Here is a 23,085-nt window from a genome sequence, read left to right as displayed (position 1 = left end):
TGTGCAGCTTGAATTGAGGCACTACAGTGATCTGTCACGACACATTAAAGAGCCACAAAACTATACTTATTGTTTGAATTTGCTAAAGAATGACTACATTTAAAAGCCAGAGATCTGCTCTGTCTTGTCTGTTGGTGCAATGTCAGTTTCCTCTTTGCTCCACAATGTATTTTTCACTGTGTGAAAACATGATGTGTGGCATGAGAGCAGCATGGCTTCTTGAACATAGCAACAGTAACAAAAGGAGCTTGAATGTCAATGGGACCTACTACTGTTTGGTTACCAACATTCTTCAAAATATAGTCCACAGATAAGAAAGTCATACAGATTTGGAATGACGTGAGGCTGAGTATACATAATGAGAGATTTTTTATTTTTTTGGGTGGACTGTCCCTATAATATTGAAGTCTGTTTCCACCACACAGTTAAAAAATAAATAAAATAGTTTTTGCAGTTCTGAGATTATATTTCACAGTGTAGACTTTTTTTTTCAGAATTGCTAAATATAAACTCAGAAATCAGACTTACTTTCTTGCAGTTCTAACTTAACATCTCACTTTTTAGCTTATGTCCTGCAATTCTGACTCTTTGCTTTTCTGTTTTTTGTTTCCAGACTTTTTTGTTTCAGACATTTTTTATTGAAATTTAAAGTTTATATCTCACAGTTCTGACTTTTTTTTCTTTTAGAATTGCAAGATAAACTCAGAAAAAGTTAATTGCAACTTTTTCTCTCACAATTCTTTTTTTTTTCCTCTCAGAATTCTTTATTCACAAGAAATTCTTAGTTTATTCACAATTCTGTAAGTTGCATGTTTTAGTATAATTTTTTCTATCCTGTGGTGGAAACAGACTTTGAACTGTTTTTAAATTCACTCAGATACCAGTCTGCGTTCAAAAGTCATAATTCTCACTCTGAACTTAAACATTTCTTCTTATTCTTATAAGAACAAATGATCTGAGCTAAATAAATACATCTTACTATACGTTACCAGTCGAAAGTGTTTGAACAGTAAGATTTTTAAACCTTATTTGTTTGTTTTTTTTGTTTTGTTTTTTTCTTTTGCTCACCAAGCCTGCATTTGTTTGATCCAAAGTACAGTTAAAAAAAAAAAAAAAAAAAAAAAAAAAAAAAATTGAAATGAAATTTCAAATGAAATTGAAATATTTGTAATATTTTTTATCTTTTTAAAATAACAGGTTTCTATTTGAATATATTTTAAAATGTACTTTATTCCTGTGATCAAAGCGGAAATTTTCAGCATCATTACTCCAGTCTTCAGTGTCACATGATCCTTCAGAAATCATTCTAATATGCTGATTTGCCGTTCAAGAAACATTTATTATTATTATTATTGTTAATATTTAAAAGAGTGAACACATTTTGTCAAGATTCTTTGATGAATATAAAGATTCTAAGCTCAGCATTTATTTGAAATAAAATTGTATTTGTTCTATTTCAGGCAATTTTTTTTTACTTTCTATTCATCAGAGAAATCTGAAAAAAATCTACTCGGCTGTTTTCAATAATAATAATAATAATAACGATTTTTTTAAGCAGCAAATCAAAATATTACAATAATTCCTGAAGGATCATGTGACTGGAGTAATGATGCTAAAAATTCAGCTTTGTAATCACAGGAATAAGTTACATTTTAAAATATATTCATATAGAAAACCATTATTTTAAATAGCAAACACATTTCAAAATTTTTCCTTTTTTTGCTGTACTTTGGATCAAATAAATCCAGGCTTGGTGAGCAGAAGAGACTTCTTTAAAAAACATTAAACATTACCGTTCAAAAACGTTCAACTGATAGTATATGTAAACAATTGTCTCTTTTGTGCTTTTTCAGTTGAATTTTAGAAGAGAAAATAGCTGCTGTATGCATCCATCCTGCCACAAAGGTTGTATAAAACCAGAACCACTCTGCTCTTTCTGCTAATTCTGGGATTCGAATTTTGCCAGATTCAGTCAAGCCTTTCTGTTTTGAAAAAGTAGCCGAGAAAGTTTGAGAATGTGTCACCTGAGCGCTGCGTTTGTGTTTGTGGCTTTCAGAGGTCTTCATGGGTGGCAGGGTTTGATCTTCCGCTGCGGGTTCAGCGGTGAGATAGCTAACAAGCCTGGACAGCATGCGCAGGTGAAGCGCTTTAACAAGAACAGCAGAGAAAGCGTCTCACCTCCTCGGCTTTTACGCTTCGCCTTTCTTTTGTCCCTTCTAGGATGATTCCTCGTCCTTTCTTTCTCTTTCTTTCTTCTGTCTTGTGTTTCTTTGATCCTTGTCATCTGTTTCCATCCGAATGTGACACAAAACAGTGTGGGTTTTAAATCTCGAGTCTCTTGTGATTCAGGAAAGCGTCTTTCACAGACGCAGTTCTGTCAAGAGGAACGTTGTGGTTTTGTCCCCTCATAGGCTGGAAATGTAGCATGTGGTTCATTTTAAAAAGTGCAATAAAAATAAATACAGTTGCTATTTGATTTAATTTGTTTGAGTGATGAAATTATATGTGACCGTAGACCTTAAGTAACATGGGTATATTTGTAGCAATAGCCAAAAATAAATTTCCTACCGTAAATATATCAAAACTTAATTCTTGATTAGTAATATGCATTGCTAAGAACTTCATTTGATCAACTTCAAAGGTGATTTTCTCAATATTTTGATTTTTCGCACCCTCAGATTCCAGATTTCGGCCATATTGTTGTATCCTAACAAATTATACATCAATAGAAAGCTTATTTATTTAGATGATGTATAAATATAAGTTTCAAAGAATTTACGTATATGACTGGTTTTATGATCGAGGGTCACATATTCAGTCATATGGAAATAAAACAAACAATATGTTGACTTTTAAAGCTACTTTCTGCCTATTGTCGATGTCTCTGAATGATCTTTTCTCAGTAAATATGGATATATGCAATTAATTGCAATTAATTTACCTGTATGTCATGTAATTCACTAAAATATGAGTCATTTAAGAATTATTTAATATTTAATAAAATAATTATTTTTATTTACCTTTTCATTTTATTTTATTTTCCTACTGTAAATCTAGAAAATTTTTATTTTTGATTAGTAATATGCTATATATATATATATATAAAGAAAGAAAGAAGATATGCATTATATACATTTATAAAATATTAATAATCACAATTAATTGCATATATCAATATTTACTGAGAAAAGATCATTCAAAGACATCGATCAATAGACAGAAAGTAGCTTTAAAGAAAATATATTGTTTGTTTTATATCCATATGACTAAATATTTGACCCTGGACCATTATATATATATATATATATATATATATATATATATATATATATATATACACAGAGTGAGTATATATAATATTTTTAGATATTTGAATAGTTTAGCTACCCATAATTAGCTAACTAAAAAAACCATGAAATGTGCCGTCCATTATATAAAAAATATTTGATGTCTCTTCTTCTTATTTAAAATTCAAATTACTAATTCAGAGTTTGGACAAAAAAGCAAGTATAGTGTCTTAGTAAAATATTTGATCATTAAAGCATGCATAACCAGAAAAAAAGAGGATCATGGGTAATGAAAATGAAAGCTGGGCCGTTTAATTGGTTGATGTGGGCAAGAAAAATGCTGTATTTAATATAGTGGTGTGTGGCTTTGATAAATGTTTAACCGCTTTTGCAGAGGAAATACTTTTGCATAACTTATGTATTAAGGAATAGTAATTAGAAGTGTAAGTAAAACTCTTTTTTTCTTTTTCTCTTTATTAGTTTAATTTCGTGGGTAAACTCCTGGGCCCTCGAGGGAACTCATTAAAGAGACTGCAAGAGGACACGCTGACCAAGATGTCCATCCTCGGCAAGGGATCCATGAGAGACAAAGAAAAGGTATTCATTCTTTCCTTATTATCAGCCTTTTTTTCCTCCGGGTTGTTAATCGGAGTATACGAGGCGGGAACTGACGTTTTTTCTGTTGCGTCTTTCAACACATAGTCTCATTGTCTCCGCTGTCACGGGTGAGAAGCGATCTGAATAGTCTCGAGTGCGTATGTCACGTTTCTGTGTGCTGCGCCACTGATTGAATCGATCGATGGTTGCTGATGGGCCGCTCCACTCCCCCACCTCACCTGGAAAGAGGGATACGATGTCATAAAGAAATGCTAACGTCAGCGTCCTGTCAGAGAGGGAGAAAGAAAGAACACAGGAGACAAAGGGACAGAGAGATATAGTCTGACAGGTTTCTGGGGTTATTGGCAAACAGCAGATTACTTCTTCCAGCGTCTCGGTAAATCAGCTTTGGCTGTCGAGGTAATTCAGAGGCGTTCTTTTAGTTAAACAGGACATTTTTCATACAATGAGGGTTTGCTTTCATGTTAACGATTATACTAAAAACTAAGTTTTTCCTTTGCAATTTTTGAAAAAAGCTTTATGTACAGACAATGTTGTCAAATTAAACCCTTATTCACACAGATCGTGTTAAATTACTAAAAACGCTGTATTATTCATACCAGGCCAGTAGTTGGTGATGTCACACACATACCTATAGACTGGACATGCAATACGCATGTGCATGACGTCACCGTTTTCAAAAATTTGTGTTTTGGAAGTTTACTTGTAAATGATGAGACAATAATGTTTTCAGTTTGTGTTTTCAGTTTGTGTCAGGCCCCTAAAATGCTGTTGTCATGTAAATGAATAACTAAAACGCGTGAAGTTTGCCATTTGTTTGTTGGAAACGGTGTCGTGTAAACACCTCTTTTAAGTATTTAAATCTTACAAGTCTATTTTATTTTATTTTATTTTATTTTATTATTTTATGTTATTTTATTTTATTATTTTATTTTATTTATTTTTAATACATTTTTATTTTATTTTATTGGTCTAGGAGCCTGTATTAGGGAAGTAAAAGTGTCAGTTTTGATTATCTAAATAATTTTTTGTATAGTATAGAACTTGGCTACAAAAAAGGCAAATTAATATTGTACAATTTTGTCATTTTTCTTGCAATTCTGAGATATAAACTTGCAATTTTGAGAAAAAAAGTCTGAATTATGAAATATAAACTTGCAATTGTGAAAAAAAATCTGATTTGTAAGACTAAAATGACTTTTTATGTTGTATAAATAAAATAAAATAGATTTGTGAGATTTCAACTCAAAATTCAGAGGGAAAAATCTGAATTACAAGACAAAAAAAAAAAAGAAATAGCAAATGAATGTCTCAGTTCTGACATCTGACAGTTCTGAGAAAAAAAGTGACATGTTAAAGGGGTCATCGGATGCTAAGTTCACTTTTTCATGTTGTTTAAACATCAATTTGTGTTGGCAGTGTATGTACAAATCTACCCTATAATGATAAAAATCCATGCAGTGGTTTGTAATTAATCTGTAAAAATAATATCCCCTTTTTCAAATCGAGCCATTCTCAGATGCCTGTCGTTGTGCCGTCACACAGACAGAGGCCGCTCCCACCATAGTTGATTGACATGAGCATTTTACCTCAGATCAGCTGTAACAGTCCAACCTCCACGTTTTGATGCCAGAGAAGGGATGTAAGTTAGACAGTAATATCTCTGATTGAGGGATTGAAGTGTTGTGTTGCTGGATGTAATAATGAACATAGTGGTCGTCATTTACTCCCGACATCTGAGCAGCTGAAGATGCAGTAGATTACGTTTGTTTGTGAAGGGAATGCGCCTCCCGATCTACATATATCCGTCTAGGTTCGCACGAATCATTCGTGATCCAGCTTCACTAACAGCAGAAGTGAGTATAAGGTTTTTTTTATGAATCTTTGCGATCGCCTTTCCTTATAACGTGGTAGTTAGGAAGTTTAGCGACTAAACGCGGCTAAAGATTTGATTTAATCAAAGTATATTAGAGACTTTTCATTAAGACCCTAAAGAATCATATCAACTTGTGGACAATGGGCATCCGATGACCCATTTAACTTGCAGTTGTGAGATATAAACTTGCAATTGTGAGAAAAAAGTCAGAAATGTAAGATTAAAAAGTTGCAATCGCCTTTTAATTATTTTGTATAAAAATAATTAAAAAATTTAAAAAAGTAAAGTAAAATAATCATGTAATTATTTTATTTAAATTTTTATACAAAATAAAAAAGGTAATTGCAACATTTTAATCTTACAATTCAGACTTTTTTTTATTTGCAATTTCTGTTTCTGTTTCTTTTCTTTTCTTTTTTTTTTGGTTTTTGTTTTTGTAGCCAAAACAAATATGACATAACTATTTTGATAATCAAAACTGACACTTTTACATCCTTAGTACAAGTTCCTGGACTTATTTTGAGAAATTAATCAGTGTATATTATTCCAAATACAAAAAAATGTAATAAAATAAAATAAAATAAAGATGTCCAAAATCTATATACAGTATTATTTTAACAAACAAAATTTATTAAACAAATTGTTTTATGTGCTTTAAGCACCAGAAACGTTCTGCAAATATTGAAAATCTAGTGAAATCAGCTTTTTTTTTTTTTTTTTTTTAATTTTTTTTTAAGGGGTCATCGGATGCCCCGCCCCTCTCTTCTGTCTGTGGAGTGACGAGCCTGTTTATTTTAACCGTGTTTAGCCGCTAAACTTGCTAACTAGCACATTATTAGGAAAGGTGATCGCAAAGATTCATAAAAAAAAAACCCCTTATACTCACTTCTGCTGTAAGTGAAGCTAGATCATGATTGATTTGTGCGAACATAGACGGATATATGTAGATCAGGAGGTGCATTCCCTTCACAAACAAACTTAATCCACTGCATCTTCAGCAGCTCAGATGTCGGGAGTAAATGACGACCACTGTGCTCATTATTACATCCAGCAACACAACACCTCAATCGCTCAATTCATATCTAACTTACATCCCTGCTCCGCCATCAAAACCTGGAGGTTGGACTGTTATGTTCAACCTCCAATGCATGGATTTTTACATGCACTGCCAACACACATTAATGTTCAAACAACATGTAAAAGTGAACTTCCGATGACCCCTTTAAAGAAATCTCTTATGCTCGCCAAGACTGCATTTATTTGATTTAAAACACAATAAAATCAGTAATATTATAAAATATTATTATAATTTAAAATGACTGTTTTCTATTTGAATATATTTTAAAATATAATTTGTTCCTGTGATGCAAATCTGAATTTTCAGCATCATCAGTCTTCAGTGTCATATGACCCTTTAAAAATCATTCTAATATCCTGCTTTGAAACATTTCTTATTGTTATAAATGTTGGAAACAGTTATGCTGATTAAAATTTTTGACAACATGATTTATTTTGTTCAGGATTCTTTGATGATTAGAAAGTTCTGAACTTTTAAAGTATTATAAATGTGTTTACTGTCACTTTTTATCAATTTAGTACTTCCTAGCTGAGTAAAAGTATTCATTAAAAAAATCACCTTAGCTTCTCACCTTATTTATTTTGAACAGGCTGTTGTTGCTACTGTGCCTTAATGAGCTGGCTGTAATTGGCTAATGTGTTGCATGCAAAATATTTTTTAAAAGGTTGAGGAAAATCGACGATATGTATCCTTTAAGTTATTGACATTTCCCCCCAGCAGAGTTTGTGCATGTAGCTCTGCTTTCTGACCGTTTGTGCACAGCTCAGCCGCAGGTGATTTTGATGTGTGTATGTATAAGCGTGCCGCAATTACATTCAGCGTTCAGCAATCTTCTCCCTTCAGACAGCTGTTCCAGAGCTCAGGGTGTTCTGGAAGGTTTTATCTACTAATTGGGCGTGTTGTTATTGACTGCTGCACTCCTCCGGTCCTGTCAGATTTTGGTGAACAAGCTCTCCGTGGAGAAAAGCGAGAGAGGGGGAATTGTGCGCCGCAAATTGGCCCGTTTGGATCTGGAACGCTCACCTGCGCGGTTTTAAGCGGTTTGGAGACTCTCCTGCAGTTCCGGCCCACAGCGGAGAGGAGAGATTTGCTTAAAGCTCATAATTCTCTTTGATGTTCTAGAATTCGCAGAAACGAATTTCACAGAATTTATCAAACGATGTTGATAGTAAACATACACGCCCCAAACCCCACAAGAGCTTGTTTTTTGGAAGCAGTTTAGAAAACTTCTTATATATCTGTGCATTCACCAATAAATGTGGAAAACATGCTCTTGCATGCACTGTTTTGCATTAAAGCTTGTTTCTGCAACAGAGAAATTTATTGTGACTTGTCTCACAAGTCTTACGTTTTTCATAGAATTCCACGTTTCCATCTTGTAATTCTATTTATTTATCTCACAAATCTGTTTTAAAATTTCATTTTATTTTATTTTAATTATTATAATTATTTACTTATTTATATTTAATTTTTAATCTGACAGTTCTTACTTTTTTTCCTCAGAATTCCAAGTTTCCATCTAATAATTCAGGGTTTAAATCTCACAAATCTCTTCTTCTTTTCTTTTCTTTTCTTTTCTTTTCTTTTCTTTTCTTTTCTTTTCTTTTCTTTTCTTTTCTTTTCTTTTCTTCATTTCATTTTATTTTTCTGCCATCTGTGTATTTTATTTTATTTTATTTTATTTTATTTATAATTATTATATATTTATTTGATTATTATTATTATTATTTAATTATTTTAATTTATTTGATTTGATTTTTTTTCTGGCACAAAATAAAAAAGGTAATTGCAACTTTTTAATCTTACAATTCTTCCTTTTTTTCTCAGAATTCCAAGTTTTAATCTTATAATTCAGATTTTTTACCTCTAAATTCTAGGTTTAAATCTCACAAATCTATACATTTCTTTTCTTTTCTTTTCTTTTCTTTTCTTTTTTTTTTTTTTTCTTTTCTTTTCTTTTCTTTTCTTTTCTTTAATTTTATATTTCTGCCACAAAATAAAGGAGGTTATTGCAACTTTTTAATACCACCATTCTTACTTTATTTCTCAGAATTCCAAGTTTCCATCTTGTATTCCTTTGAGGTTATATCTCAAAACTGTCTAATCTCACAATTCTTAACTTTTTTCTCAGAATTCCAAGTATTACGTCTTATAATTATTTTTTTTTTGTCCTCTGAATTCTAGGTTTAAATCTATTTTATTTTATTTTATTTTATTTTATTTTATTTTATTTTATTTTATTTTATTTTATTTTATTTTATTTTATTTTATTTTATTTTTTCTGCCACAAAATAAAAAAGGTAATTGCAACTTTTTAATACCACAATTCTTACTTTGTTTTGAATTTCAAGTTCCCCATCTTGTATTTTTTCCCTCTGAATTCTGTTTAAATCTCACAAATCTGTTTGTATTATTTTATTTTTTATTTTATTTTATTTTATTTTATTTTATTTTATTTTATTTTATTTTATTTTATTTTATTTTATTTTATTTTATTTTATTTTTATTTATTTATTTATTTATTTATTTATTTATTTATTTATTTATTTATTTATTTTTGTTTCTGCCACAAAATAAAAAAGGTAATTGGAACTTTCTCAGATCCCACAATACTGACTTTTTTCTCACAATTGCAAGTTTATATCTCACAGCTGCAAGTTGTCACAATTCTTGTTTTCTCAGGATTGCAAGAAAAATGTCAGAATTGTTAGACATAAATTTGCAATTTCTATTCTTTTTTTTTTTTTTTTTTTTTTAAATTTGTAGCCAAAACAAGCCTTCAAAGTTGTATACCATACAAATATGACTGATATCAAAACTGATACTTTTACTTCCTTACTATAAGTTCCTGGATTTAAAAAATTAAATAGTGCATATTATTCCAAATAAATAAAAACTACTTGCTCTGCTTCTGAAATTAATAATATTTAAATAAATAACAATACAGTATTGTTTAAATAAATAATAGTTTTAAGACACTTTTTGAAAGTGAAACGTTTTATTTGCATTTGTAAAAAATAATGGATGACACTCCATAAAAGTGCAACTAAAGTGACAATGTTTAAAAAGGCTGAGACATATATAAATCTCAAGCCTATAAAAAGTCATGTAAACATAGTAAACCTTACTAGTTGGACAACTAGTTGACTCGTCTACAATCATAACCACTGCCTACTGTCATTGCATGCACACGCACGCTCCCTTACCTCAGCATATCTGCACTAAGCTGACCTCTTTCAGTAAACAGCAGATTTGTGGATGAAATTAGCATCTCATTTGCATAACAGCCACTGTCTTAAAGAGACCAGATTAACAGCATGACATCAGAGGAAGCACAGGAGACGCACACACACGTATAACAGCTCGCTTTGCTCTCCAACGAAAAGCTGTGCTGAATGAAAATCTCACCCTGCTTTTAAAATAAAGCGGCATCATCTGTGCATCTGACAGGTGGGCTGATGTAATTCTTGCCATGTTTCTGTCTCACGGTTCCTGTTAAATTGCTCTTTTGCTTTGCGCCAGCTAACAGTGCTGGATACAAACCCCCCCTCTACACACACATGCTGCCCAGTGTTAATGTGTTTGCATATGAAATTTACATTTTAATTGAATTGAATATGCATGGAATAATTATTATGTGTGGTTTATTAATTTAGCTTATTTATTTACATCTTCAGTGTCCTGAACGTGACATTTCAAAAGTGGAAAAAGGTCAACATCTTCTCATTTTAAATTATTTATTTATTTTAATTAAAAGTATTTTCTGAAAAAGAAAAAAAAAACAACATTTCTGATTCCTGTACCTTAACTAGTGCAGCAAAAGTGTGCAAATGTGTGTAAATGTTTCTTTTCTCGTCGGTTAACAGGAAGAAGAACTGCGAAAGAGCGGAGAAGCAAAGTATCATCACCTTAACGAAGATCTCCATGTGCTGATCGAGGTGTTCGCACCGCCTGCCGAAGCGTATGCCAGAATGGGTCACGCTCTGGAGGAGATCAAAAAATTCCTTATTCCGGTGAGTCTTGTTTCATGTGTAAGGGTGTAATTGACATCATCTAAACAGACTGAGCATCAGCTTCAGCATCTTTCAAGTTCTGATTGCAGCATTTATTACCTTCAGACCAAAAGTACACATTAAACTTGACTTTTTCCAAGTTCAAATGCTATAACTGGGTCCCCAGTGCATCTACCAACCCATAAAATGTGAAAAAAACAAAAAAAAAAAACAACCCGGTAACTTTGTTTCGGTAAGCCTTTCTCTGCAACCATGTACAAAAAAAAGGAGCACGTCAGATTTCGCTGCTCCCGTGAGGGGATCTTATTATTATAATATTAACTCCCCTTAATCTGACAACAGTGTACTAGTTCTAACACCATGGCGAAAGTTCGAGTAGAGCATGCTAACTGTTCTGTGTTTGGCTGCACAGATGAGCACAAAACACTATTTGATGTCCCAGCCTTAGAGGAGACAAAAAACTGTGGATTTATTGATTTATTTACTGTATATTACCCACCTGCAACACAAATCTAATATAAACATGCGATTTCTTTCTCAGCTGTTTACTTTCACAGACATAACCAATTGTTTTTTGTAACTCATGTGTGTTTTTAACATAAACTTCTGTGTATTTGACAGCGTAAAGGAGAAGTCCACTTCCAGAACAATAATTTACAAATACTTTACTCACCCCCTTGTCATTCAAGATGTTCATGTCTTTCTGTCTTCAGTTGTTAAGAAATTATGTTTTTTGAGGAAAGCATTTCTGCATTTTTCTCCATATAATGGACTGATATGGTGCCCCGAATTTGAACTTCCAAAATGTAGTTTGAATGCAGCCTCAAAGGGCTCTAAATGATCCCAGCTGAGGAAGAAAGGTCTTATCTAGCAAAACGATCAGTCGTTTTTTTTAGAAAAATAAAAATTTGTATACTTTTTAAGCACAAAAGCTCATGTAGCACAGGCTCTAGGATGCGCGACCACGACGCTACGAATCACGTCTGAGTTCGCTTTGTAAACACTGGGTCTGTAGTTCAGCGTGACCTTTCGACATGATTCAATAGTACATAGTGTCGTGGACGCGCATCGCAGAACCTGTGCTACATGAGCTTTTGTGATTAAAAAGTATACAAATTTTTATTTTCCGAAAAAAATGATCAGTTGTTTCACTAGATAAGACCCTTCTTACCTTCTTAAAGCATTTAAACTACATTTTGGAAGTTCAAAATCGGGGCACCATAGAAGTCCATTATATGGAGAAAAATCCTGAAATGTTTTCCTCAAAAACCAAAATTTCCTTACGACTGAAGACAGAAAGACATGAACATCTTGGTGAGTAAATTTTTTGTAAATTGTTGTTGTTCTCCTTTGTGGAGTTCTATTTTAACTCACTAAAACTTAAACTAAAACTAAAATAAAAGTAAACAAAACTATATTATATCAGTGATATTAAAATAGTAGCACTTTGAATTACACTACCAGTCAAAAATGTTTTTAATGTTTTTAAAATATCAAGCCTGCATTTATTTGATCCAAAGTACAGCAAAAAACATATTTTTACTATTTAAGATCACCGTTTTCTATTTGAATATATTTTAAAATGTAATTTATTCCTGTGATTTCAAAGCTGAATTTTTAGCATCATTACTCCAGTCACATGATCATTCAGAAATCATTCTAATAATCTGATTTGCTGCACAAAAAGAAAAAAACACATTTATTATCTTGAAAACAGCTGAGTAGAATTTTTTCAGGTTTCTTTGATGAATAGAAAGTTCCCAATAACAGCATTTATCTGAAATAGAAATCTTTTGTAACATTATAAATGTCTTTATCATCAATTTTGATCAATTTAAAGCTTCCTTGCTAAATAAAAGTATTAATTTCTATCATTTCTATATATATATATATATTGGGAAAGAAGCTTTTAAATGCTTTTGAATGTATAGTGTATAATGTTACAAAAGCTTTTTATTTTAGATAAATGCTGATCCGTGGATCTTTCTATTCATCAAAGAAACCTGAAAAAATGTACTCAGCTGTTTTAAATATCAATCATAATAATAATAACAACAACAATAATAATAATAATAACAATAATAATATCTCTTGAACAGCAAATCAGCAATTTAGAATGATTTCTAAAGGATCAAGTGACACTAAAGACTGGAGTAATGATGCTGAAAATTTAGCTTTGATCACAGGAACAAATTACATTTTAAAAATGTATTCAAATAGAAAGCAGCTACTTTATATAGTAAATATATTTTACAATATTACAGCTTTTGCTGTATTTTTAATCAAATAAATGCAGGCTTTAACTTGAAAAAAACTTTAACTTGACTAGTAGTGTACGTCTGAAATTTTTTAATTATAAAAGCTGAAACAGTACTTCAACAATCTTTGTTTTATTTAGAACTTAAAAAAAAATGATTTTACAATATATGATTGCAAAAATAAAGTCCTTTTTTGTTGAATATCCTAATTTACCTAGAAATACATAAACTTGGCAAAGTTAAGCGCTTTGCAGATTCATGTAATTCTCTGGATCTTCTCTATCAAACGCTACACATATGTTCGAATTTGCGCCAGTATTGACTTTATGAATATAATATCTCACAGTCACATCTGTTATGCTAATGAAAAGCCATATTAAATGTTACTATTAATATACAGAATGCTTCCTCTCAGGGAAGAACACATGTTGGTGCGTGTTTAGGGTTGCAGGGGGCATATATTCCCCCTTGAAAAACAAGTGGACCATTATTGCATGTTACAGCTCATTAACTGTGTGTTTGTGTGTTGTACAGGACTACAATGATGAGATCAGACAGGCTCAGCTACAGGAGCTGACGTATCTGAACGGCGGCTCGGAGGACGCCAAAGTCCCAGCGGCCAGGGGCAAAAGCAGCACGCGAGCCAGAGGAACGCCAGCGCCGGGAGCGCCCAGGTACTCTAATCACATTTAGAGCGCAAACTTCAAAACTGAGAAACGACAGGAAAGTAAACAAGACAAATTAACTCCTTAATTTCACCTTTTCTGCTCGTTGAATTTTTTCTGCTGGTTAATGAGAAGAGGGTTTTAAACTCCACTGAGAGTTTAATGTGCTATAACTGGCAGATTTATTCTCACATGGACTGAAGCTAATGTCATTTCCTCAAACCGGTCTCATTTTCATCATAGTTGGAGAGGAAAATTCAATCAAACCGTCAAAGTAATCTTCCATTGGAGGATGGAATATAATTATTGTTATTTAGTAAATGATAGCCAGAAATAGACTAGATTTGTCTGTCTGTCAGTTGACGATTCATTTAAAATCATAAGATTGCAACATTCAAAAGGTTGGTGTTGGAAGGTTTTTAAAATGTGTTTAAAAGACGTCTGTCATGCTCAGCAAGGCTGCATTTATTTGAAAACCACAGTAAAAAAAATGTGAAATATTATTAAAATTTAGAAGAACTTTTTCTAATTTGATATGTTTTAAAGTTTAATTTATTTCTGTGATGCAAAACTGAATTTTCAGCATCATTACTCCAGTCTTCAGTGTCACATGATCCTTCAGAAATCATTTAAATATGCTGATTTGTCACTCATATCTCATTATCACCTTTGCAGAAAATAATAAAACTGTTGAAAACTGTTGAAAACCGAGTAATATTTTTGTTGAAACTGTGATGATTCTTCAGTTTAAAATTAACAATTTATTTGAAATGTAATTTTTTTGTAGCAATGTAAAAGGGCTTTAGTGTCACTTTTGATTGATTTTATGGAAGCTTGCTGAATATTTATTTATTTATTTATTTATTTATTATTAAATATATTACTTTTTTTCTATTTAGCCTGTTTTTTGTTTTAGTTTAGTTCTAGTAATTTTAATTATTAAAGCTTTGAAATGCTGCCTTGGCAACTAATATTAATATTTTATTAATATTATATGGTTTTTTTTCAGCTTTATTTTCAATGAACATTTTTTCATTGTATTTTTTTATTGCAGTTTTATTATTTATTCATTGTCTAATTTACTATCACCAGTGCAGATCTGTACACTTAGAGATTCATCCATAGTCTTTGCCAGTGTTATTTTTGTAGCTTTTATATAGCATAATAGTATTTAATAATATATTTAATTTGCTTTCATTTTTATATTGTAGGTTTTCAGTTTCATTTATAGCAATTTTAATATGTGGTTTTTGGATTTAATAGTTTATTTATTTTTACACTATTTACCCTGTTTTTTTTATTTTAGTTTATTTTAGCTTCAGTAATTTTAATAATTAAATCTTAGAAATGCTGCCTTGACAACTAATATTTACATATGTATTTTTCCAGTTTTATTTTTTAATTACATTTTTTTTCATTGTCTTTTCAAAACTGTTGAAAACTGTTAAAAACTGAGTAATATTTTTGTTGAGACTGTGATGATACGGGATTATTTGATAAATGGGCAGTTAAAATAATTTATTTGAAATGTAATTTTTTTCTAGCAATATAAAAGGACTTTACTGTCACTTTTGATTGATTTAATGGAAGCTTGCTAAATAAAATACAGATTTCTTTCAGAAAAATAAATAAATAAACAAAAAAATCTTACTGACCCCAAACGGTAGGGTACACCTCAGTAAAAAGTTTGAACACATTTTACTATACTACTTTAGATGAACAATAAAGTCATCAAAAGTATGATGAATTAAACAAAATGAGAAGCACAATGTTTTAGATTCTTCTTAGTTTTGGAAAGAAATTCATATGTGGGCACAATTTATATTTGTCTGCAAAATAATTTTTTAACCACTAATTCAGTCCATTTGTGTCCAGACTTCTTGTTTACAGTATATATGAAACACTACAATGTTTTTTACACTGCTGTGTGTTCATTTTTTAATGAGGAATTCTTGCTTCAGTTATAATGTTTTGTTAATTATATTTATGTAATTAATGTGAACTGATGTGTTTGTCCTACAGATGTAGAGGGGGCGTTCCTCCCCCCCAGGCTGCAGTCCCACGGGGGGTGGCGCCCAGAGGAGCTCCGCCCAGCAGGGTTCCATCCAGCAGAGTAAGGGGCGTTCCCTCACAGAGAGCACGAGGAGCTCCGCCCCCTCCTGGGTACAGACCTCCCCCTCCGGTGGTGCAGGATACATACGGTGAATATGTAAGTAACTGTAACTGTAACTTCCATTGCTGTATACATCACTCTGTTTGAAGTCTGTAACAAAGGATATTTACAGTATGCAAGGACAGAATTAACAAGCTCAAATCATGATATTAAGCCAATGGTGGGCAGATCGGTTGGATTTTCAAAAATGCATTCAAGTATGTTTTTAAAGCTAATATTGCTCACATCAACTTTTGCTATGCTGTTTAATTAGCTTTTATTTTTATATTTTCAGTTTCATTTAAAGTAATTTTGATATGCGGTTGCATTTATATATTTAATTTTTTTTTCTTTTTATTTAGTCTGTTTTGTATTTTAGTTTACTTCTAGTAATTTTAATACTTAATAATCAAAAGTTAGAAATGCTGTCTTTGCAACAACATATATATATATATATATATATATATATATATATATGTGTGTGTATTTTTCTATATATTAGTATTTATATTTAGTATTAGTATTTTTTATACAGTATACCATTATAGTATTTTTAAATATATATTTAAGTTGCTTTTATTTTTATATTTTCAGTATATATATATATATATATATATATATATTTTTTTTTTTTTTGCCAGTTTTATTTTTTAATTAACACTTTTTTTCATTGTAATTTATTATTTATTAATTGTGTACTTTACTATCACCAGTGCAGATCTACACACTTATAAAATATAGTGTTATTTTAGTATTTTTTAATATATAATTATAGTATTTAATAATATTTAAATTGCTTTTATTTTTTGTAATATATTTTATAGTAATTTTGATATGTGGCTTATATTTATTTATTTATTTATTTATTTATTTATTTATTTTACATTTCTATTTAGCCTGTTAGTTTAGTTTAGTTTAGTTTAGCTTTAGCAATTTAAATAATTAAAACTTAGAAATGCTGCCTTGGCAACTAATATTTATTATATATTTTAGTATTTTTATATATCATTATAGTATTTAATAATACTAACAATACCAAAAATTTAATTAGCTTTTTTATGTTTTCAGTTTCATTTGTAGCAATTTTGATTTTTTTTTTTATTTATTTATTTAAATTTAAGTTTAATTTTTTTTTTTTATCTAGCCTGCTTTTTATTTTAGTTTAATTTTAGTAATTTTAATAACTAAAATCTGTCTATCGATCTATCTATCTTGGTTTCTAAATTGTTCTCTGTAAATATCTATCTGTAAAAAATCTGACTTAAAAAAAAAATCTCAAAAATTTGAAATCCTAAAAGTCATTTCTTTGGCGTTAAATTATTTTTACAGTTCGGTGCCACCAGCAGTTCAAAAGCAACAGAATTCATCTTGAATAAGCAAGACACTTACTCAATTTGAGCTGTTACAGTAATTTTAGTACTCGTCTAGACGGAAGGAGTGATCTCCAATATGATATATGTCTATAATAGCCTGTGTTTTATTGTTGACATTTCTCATATCGATAAATTATATAAAACAAACTCAATAGCTCGCCATGGCTCTCTCAGAAATGAATGTTTTCCGAGCCTGATCTCATTTTTCAGTCGTAATAGAACAGTACATGTCTATCGGAGACATCCTAAATCATTTCATCTGCTTGATTTAGTTGTTTTTGTTTGCGATTATGTGGAAAAATGGTCTTATTTGCTCGCCTGCTTCTGACACTGTTATAGATTTCCTCTGCTTTGAGTTTTAATTTATCAGAGAGAGTTGCAAAACAGCCACTTCAAATACATTGAGCGTATTTGAATGTTCGCCAGCCCCTCTCGATGTTGAGCGTCTCTGAGGTCTTTTGGCTCGCTTGTGGCATATTTAACAGATGGCGGACCCGGAGAGGTGGGTGGAGTTGGCACGCTGCCCCGCAGTGCCCATATCTAACCACATCTGACAGGTTTATTTAGGGGGCGCCGTTCGAATGCGCCGGGGTCAGAGGAAACGACTCAGTCGCCAGCTGTTCCCTATCGTTTCCACGGCCTGGATACACGCGTCTGTGCAGGAGCCGAAACACTGGGAACGATCCGAACATCTGTGGGATGATGAATCTGAAGCTGTCATTGTGAATCAGTGTTTAGATGGTCCTCGTCACGATTGTACTGGAAAGAGAAAGTTCTTCTGACTGTCCTGAGAGCCAGAGGGTTTCTAGGAATTTAATGAGATCTTTATGTAAAAATAGTGAAAATGGATAAATTAAAAAAATGCGGTCATTATTTACTCACCCTCATGTCTTAAAAATTAGGGTTCTTTATTGGCATTGATGGTTCCATGAAGAACGTTCTTTTTAGTGGAAAATATTTCTTTAGATTATATCAAATGTTCTTTACACTAAGAAAAATGCTTCTTTTAAAGGGAACCCAGGGTATTAAGACTTGTATGGCTTAATATAATGTAAATGATGTATCTTACTGAAATATGTAGTAGAAAACCCATGAAAGATTTATGTTATTTAAAAAAACCACATCATTTTATACATATTTTGGACTATGGGGGGCATCATTTCGATGACATGAAACGGTTGCACTACTGGTGCTACCTGTTTGCTATTTTTACCGCAGCGCAACTTGGAAAATAAAATACTGATATGATGACCACAGCTACTGAAAGAGCTTTCAGGTGACGATAGATATAAGCGTATCCTTAAACCAAACACCGTACCATTGATTTTCCCTCATAAGTAGTCTAAATGCCTCCAGATATTGAATGTAATCCTCGCTGAAAAATTCCTTCAGTGGCTGCAGTCATGACAAGTGTAGGCATGTTTACATCCTGTCTGGATGGCATCTAGCGTTTCTTGTCTCTGCCGTTTGTAAGCTCATTCAGTAGCTGTGGTTTACTAAAAGCCTCAAAGGCATTAGGGCTAAAGTGGAGAGAACAAAGACGCAGGTCTTTAGGAAGTTTTATTCATCTGTAGGCATCTTCCCATTCTTTCCTTTTCTTATCGCTAGGAAAGTAGTGAAGACTTACGTTGCTTGTCTTCTTGTCCTTCGACTGAAAATTACAACCAAAAGCCACCGGCATTGTATCAGTATTTTATTTTCTAAATTATGTTGTTGAAAAAAATAGCAACAGGTAGCACCAGTAGCTCAACGATTGCAACCATTTCTCGGCATCGAAATAATGGCGCCCCCCATAGTCCAAAATATGTATAAAACGATGTGGATTTAATAAAAAATGTTAAGTCTTTCATGGGTTTTTTACTACATATTTCAGTAAGATACATCATTTATATTGTATTAAGCCATACAAGTCTTAATACCCAGGGTTCCCTTTGAAAAGGGAAATGGTTTTGAAAATGGTTCTTCTGCACTTTCCAAAGGCTTTTTTTGTTTTTGTTTTTTGCAGCGATGCCATAGAAGAACCATTTTGGGTTCACCAAAGAACCTTTCACTAAACAGTTCCTAAAAGACCCATGTTTTGTTAGTGTGAAGATCATTTTAATAAGCTAAATAACCTTTTTTCACTATAAAGAACCTTTTGGACAATAGAAAGGCTCTATGGATGTTGAAGGTTCTTTATGGAACCTTCATTTTAAGAGTGTATGGCATCACTGCGAAAACTCTGTGGAACCCTTAAAAATAAAGGTTCTTCATTGGCATTGATGGTTCCATGAAGAACCTTGAAGATAAATGGAACCTTTCAAATACAGAAAAGGTTCTTTAGATTAATGTTCTTCAAAATGGTTCTTTTAAGAACTGTTCACTGAAAGGTTCTTTGGGGAACCAAAAATGGTTCTTCTATGGCATCACTGCAAAAACACTCTTAATTTTTGAGAGTGTTCCATTGCACACAAGGTTTTTTATAGTAGAAAAAGGTTCTTTAGATTATTCAAATGTTCTTTACACTAAGAAAAAAATTTTATTTACTCTTTACTGGAATTTCTGTGAAAACCCCCTTTTGGAACGTGTGTATTATTATTTTTTCTTCAGTTGAACACAAAAGGAAAATTTGAAGGATCTTGACAAATATATTTTATATGCACCAACAGAAATCAGATTTAACAGAATATGTAGTTTTATGGGCTGTTTGTCCTTTTTGGTTCTTGATAGACGTGTTTACAATGAACTGTCATTGTATGTGAAATACACATGCAAGGTCTCCTGTTGTGTTCCATGGAAAAAGTAACAACGTGGGGTTTTTGAGCGACATGAGGCTGAGTAAGTAAAGATAGCATTTTCAGTTTTTCGTTGAACTATACCTTTCAGAAGATCTCTGTTGATCTTTTATTGAGAAGCCTTCATCTTTTTATGCAAGCTTTGGTTGTGTTGATCACATGCTGCTTATGGTGTTGTCACCATGTGGTTTTCTTTTATATATTGTGACAGCTTCAGACTTTAAGCACACATATTGTTGGGATGGGTGCTAAAATACATTCTTGAGCCTTTAAGCATAGTCTAGGAAGGTGATGACGTGAGTTTATCAGTGTTGGAGAAAAGACTTGGAGACATTATGCTCATATTTTTGTCTGTTTTCACAATTGAATGCCACTTTGTATTAAATTGTATTAATTCTACAGTAGTTCACTCTTATATATGAGACCCTGGACCACAAAACCAGTCTTAAAGTTGTTCACTTCCAGAACAACAATTTACAAATTTACTTGTCATCCAAGTTGTTTATGTCTTTCTGTCTTCAGTCGTAAAGAAATTATGGTTTTTGAGGAAAGCATTTCAGGATTTTTCTCCATATGGACTGCTATGGTGCCCCGATTTTGAACTTCCAAAATGCAGTTTAAATGCAGATTCGAAGGGCTCTGAACGATCCCAGCCGAGGAAGAAGGGTCTTATCTAGCGAAACGATCTGTCATTTTTTTCGAAAAATAAAAATTTGTGAATCTGCACAATGCTACGAATTAGTAATGGGTAGTTCTTGAATGATTCTTCCATTTTGAACGAATCTTTAATGTGACTCAGAGAAAACGAGTCGTCTCGGGAAGTGATTCGTTCAGTTGTGTATGCGCAACATCCTATTAGGTTCTGTACTGGAATTGGTCCACCTGTTTCAAGTCTTCTGGTTTTTCGAGTCGTTCGTTCATCTTATGTTAATTAATCTTTTCTGTGTAAAATGATCCGAACTTCCCATCACTACTACGAATCACATGTCAGTTCATCGTCTGTGCACTGAGTAAAGTGAAATACTCCATCTTATTTTCTCCTACAACTTGAGAGGAGGACATCATCTTTTTGTTTGTAAACAGCGTTTGACTTACTTGCACTTTGTTAGTCTTTGTGCAACACTGGGTCTGTAGTTCCGCGTGACCTTTTGAAGTACGTAGCGTCATGGACGCGCATCCCAGAGCCTGTGCTACATGAGGTTTTGTGCTTAAAAAGTATAAAAAATGTTATTTTCTGAAAAAAATGACCAGTCGTTTCGCTAGATAAGACCCTTCTTCCTCGGCTGGGATCTAGAGCCCTTTGAAGCTGCATTTAAACTACATTTTGGAAGTTCAAAATCAGGGCGCCAATGAAGTCCATTATATGGAGAAAAATGCTGAAATGCTTTCCTCAAAAACCATAATTTCTTCACGACTGAAAACAGAAAGACATGAACATCTTGGATGACAAGGGGTGAGTAAATTATTTGTGAATTGTTGTTCTGGAAGTGGACTTCTCCTTTAAGTAGCACAAGTATATTTGTAGCAATAGCCAATAATACATTGTGCAAGTCAAAATGATAGATTTTATCAATACTGATATTAAGTAAAGATCATGTTCCATAAAGATATTTTGTAAATTTCCTACTGTAAATATATCAAAATGTAATTTTAGATTAGTAATATGCATTGCTAAGAACTTCATTTGAACATCTTTTAAGGCGATTTTTTTTCAATATTGTCATTTTTTTCCACCCTCAGATTCCAGATATTCCAATTGTTGTATCTCGACCAAATAGTGTCCTATCCTAATAAACTATACATCAGTGGAAAGCTTTTTTAATCAGATGATTTATAAATCTCATTATCTGATTTCATCTCATTTTCAAAAAATTGACCCTAATGACTGGATTTTGTGGTCCATGGTCCAGAATTGAATAGTTTCATTCAGCAAGATGCAATAAATTGATCAAAAGTGACAGTAAAGACATTTATAATGTTTAAAAAGATTTCTGTTTCAAATAAATGCTGTTCTTTTAAGCATTCATCAGAGAATCCTGAGAAAATATATCACAGCTTCTATAAACATATTAAGCAACACAGCTGTTTTCTACATTGTTAATAATAAATATTTCTTGACCAGCAAATCAGCATATTAGAATGATTTCTGAAGTAACAGGTGACTGAAAATTCAGCTTTGCATGATAGAAATAAATTCTATTTTAAAATATTTAAGAATAGAAAAGATTTATTTTAAACTGCAATAATTTCACAATTGTACACATTTTGTCACATTTTTAATTTTCTCAACTTATTGAATGACCAATTTATATATTTATGTTTTTTATTTTATTTTATTTTTTTTAATTTCTCACAATTTGCATTATTTCTTCTTTTTACCTCCCAGTTAGTATTTTCATCTCCACCCTACATATCGTCCGATTTTGTCATCCTATGTTTTATAGGAATCAGCTAATCAACTAATCACATTTGCTTTCCCAAGTACTCTGGCAATCAAAGAAGTCTCGTATCAACCTATGATTAATGTATATGACCCAAACATGGCCACCTATCTTCATCTATCTTCATCTAGAATCATCTTAGCTCAGCGTGAACACGTGCCTTATACGATTTGAAAACATCTTGATCAGATTACCGCAAATCAATAAGCCAAAATACATTTTAAAGGCACCGAATCTGATTTCAAGCATGTTTGGAGACCATAGAGGGAGGATGCGCTCGCTCCCTCTTGTGTAAGTCATTAATATGAAGTAATTGCATCGGTCGTTTGTCTCTCTAGGGCCATTCTGATACCTGACTCACTCTCTGCGGAGAGTTGCAATAATAGTATTACAGCATGTATTATCCCGGTCTGTATCTCAGAACCTCTGTTTCCACAATCAAAACCGCTTGTCACTTCGGTTTAGCCTCATAATTACCACACTGCTTGCGGATACTGTCTCTCGTTTGGTCGAGTGCTGAAATGATTTTCTTTGTCACCGGTGTTGTGTT

The 23,085-nt window shown here is 32.1% G+C and overlaps 1 protein-coding gene across 2 annotated transcripts in view; it reads left to right on the top strand.

The window, feature by feature from the left end:
• Positions 1-23,085, top strand: part of khdrbs3 (KH domain containing, RNA binding, signal transduction associated 3) — a 176,564-nt gene that overhangs the window by 107,298 nt on the left and 46,181 nt on the right. For both annotated transcript variants that reach the window (XR_007829869.1, XM_051137536.1), the window contains exons 3-6: positions 3,768-3,884; positions 10,726-10,872; positions 13,665-13,804; positions 15,818-16,004. Coding sequence is in view for 1 of the 2 variants with exons in the window: in XM_051137536.1 (XP_050993493.1) it covers positions 3,768-3,884; positions 10,726-10,872; positions 13,665-13,804; positions 15,818-16,004 (591 nt within the window). In the remaining variant the exon portion in view is untranslated. The remainder of the gene's footprint in view (positions 1-3,767; positions 3,885-10,725; positions 10,873-13,664; positions 13,805-15,817; positions 16,005-23,085) is intronic.

Source organism: Labeo rohita, chromosome 19, assembly GCF_022985175.1.
Source record: "Labeo rohita strain BAU-BD-2019 chromosome 19, IGBB_LRoh.1.0, whole genome shotgun sequence".
Classification (NCBI taxonomy): Eukaryota; Metazoa; Chordata; class Actinopteri; order Cypriniformes; family Cyprinidae; genus Labeo; species Labeo rohita.
Note: the sequence above shows the minus strand (reverse complement) of the source record. Positions and strands in the feature narration are given on the sequence as shown.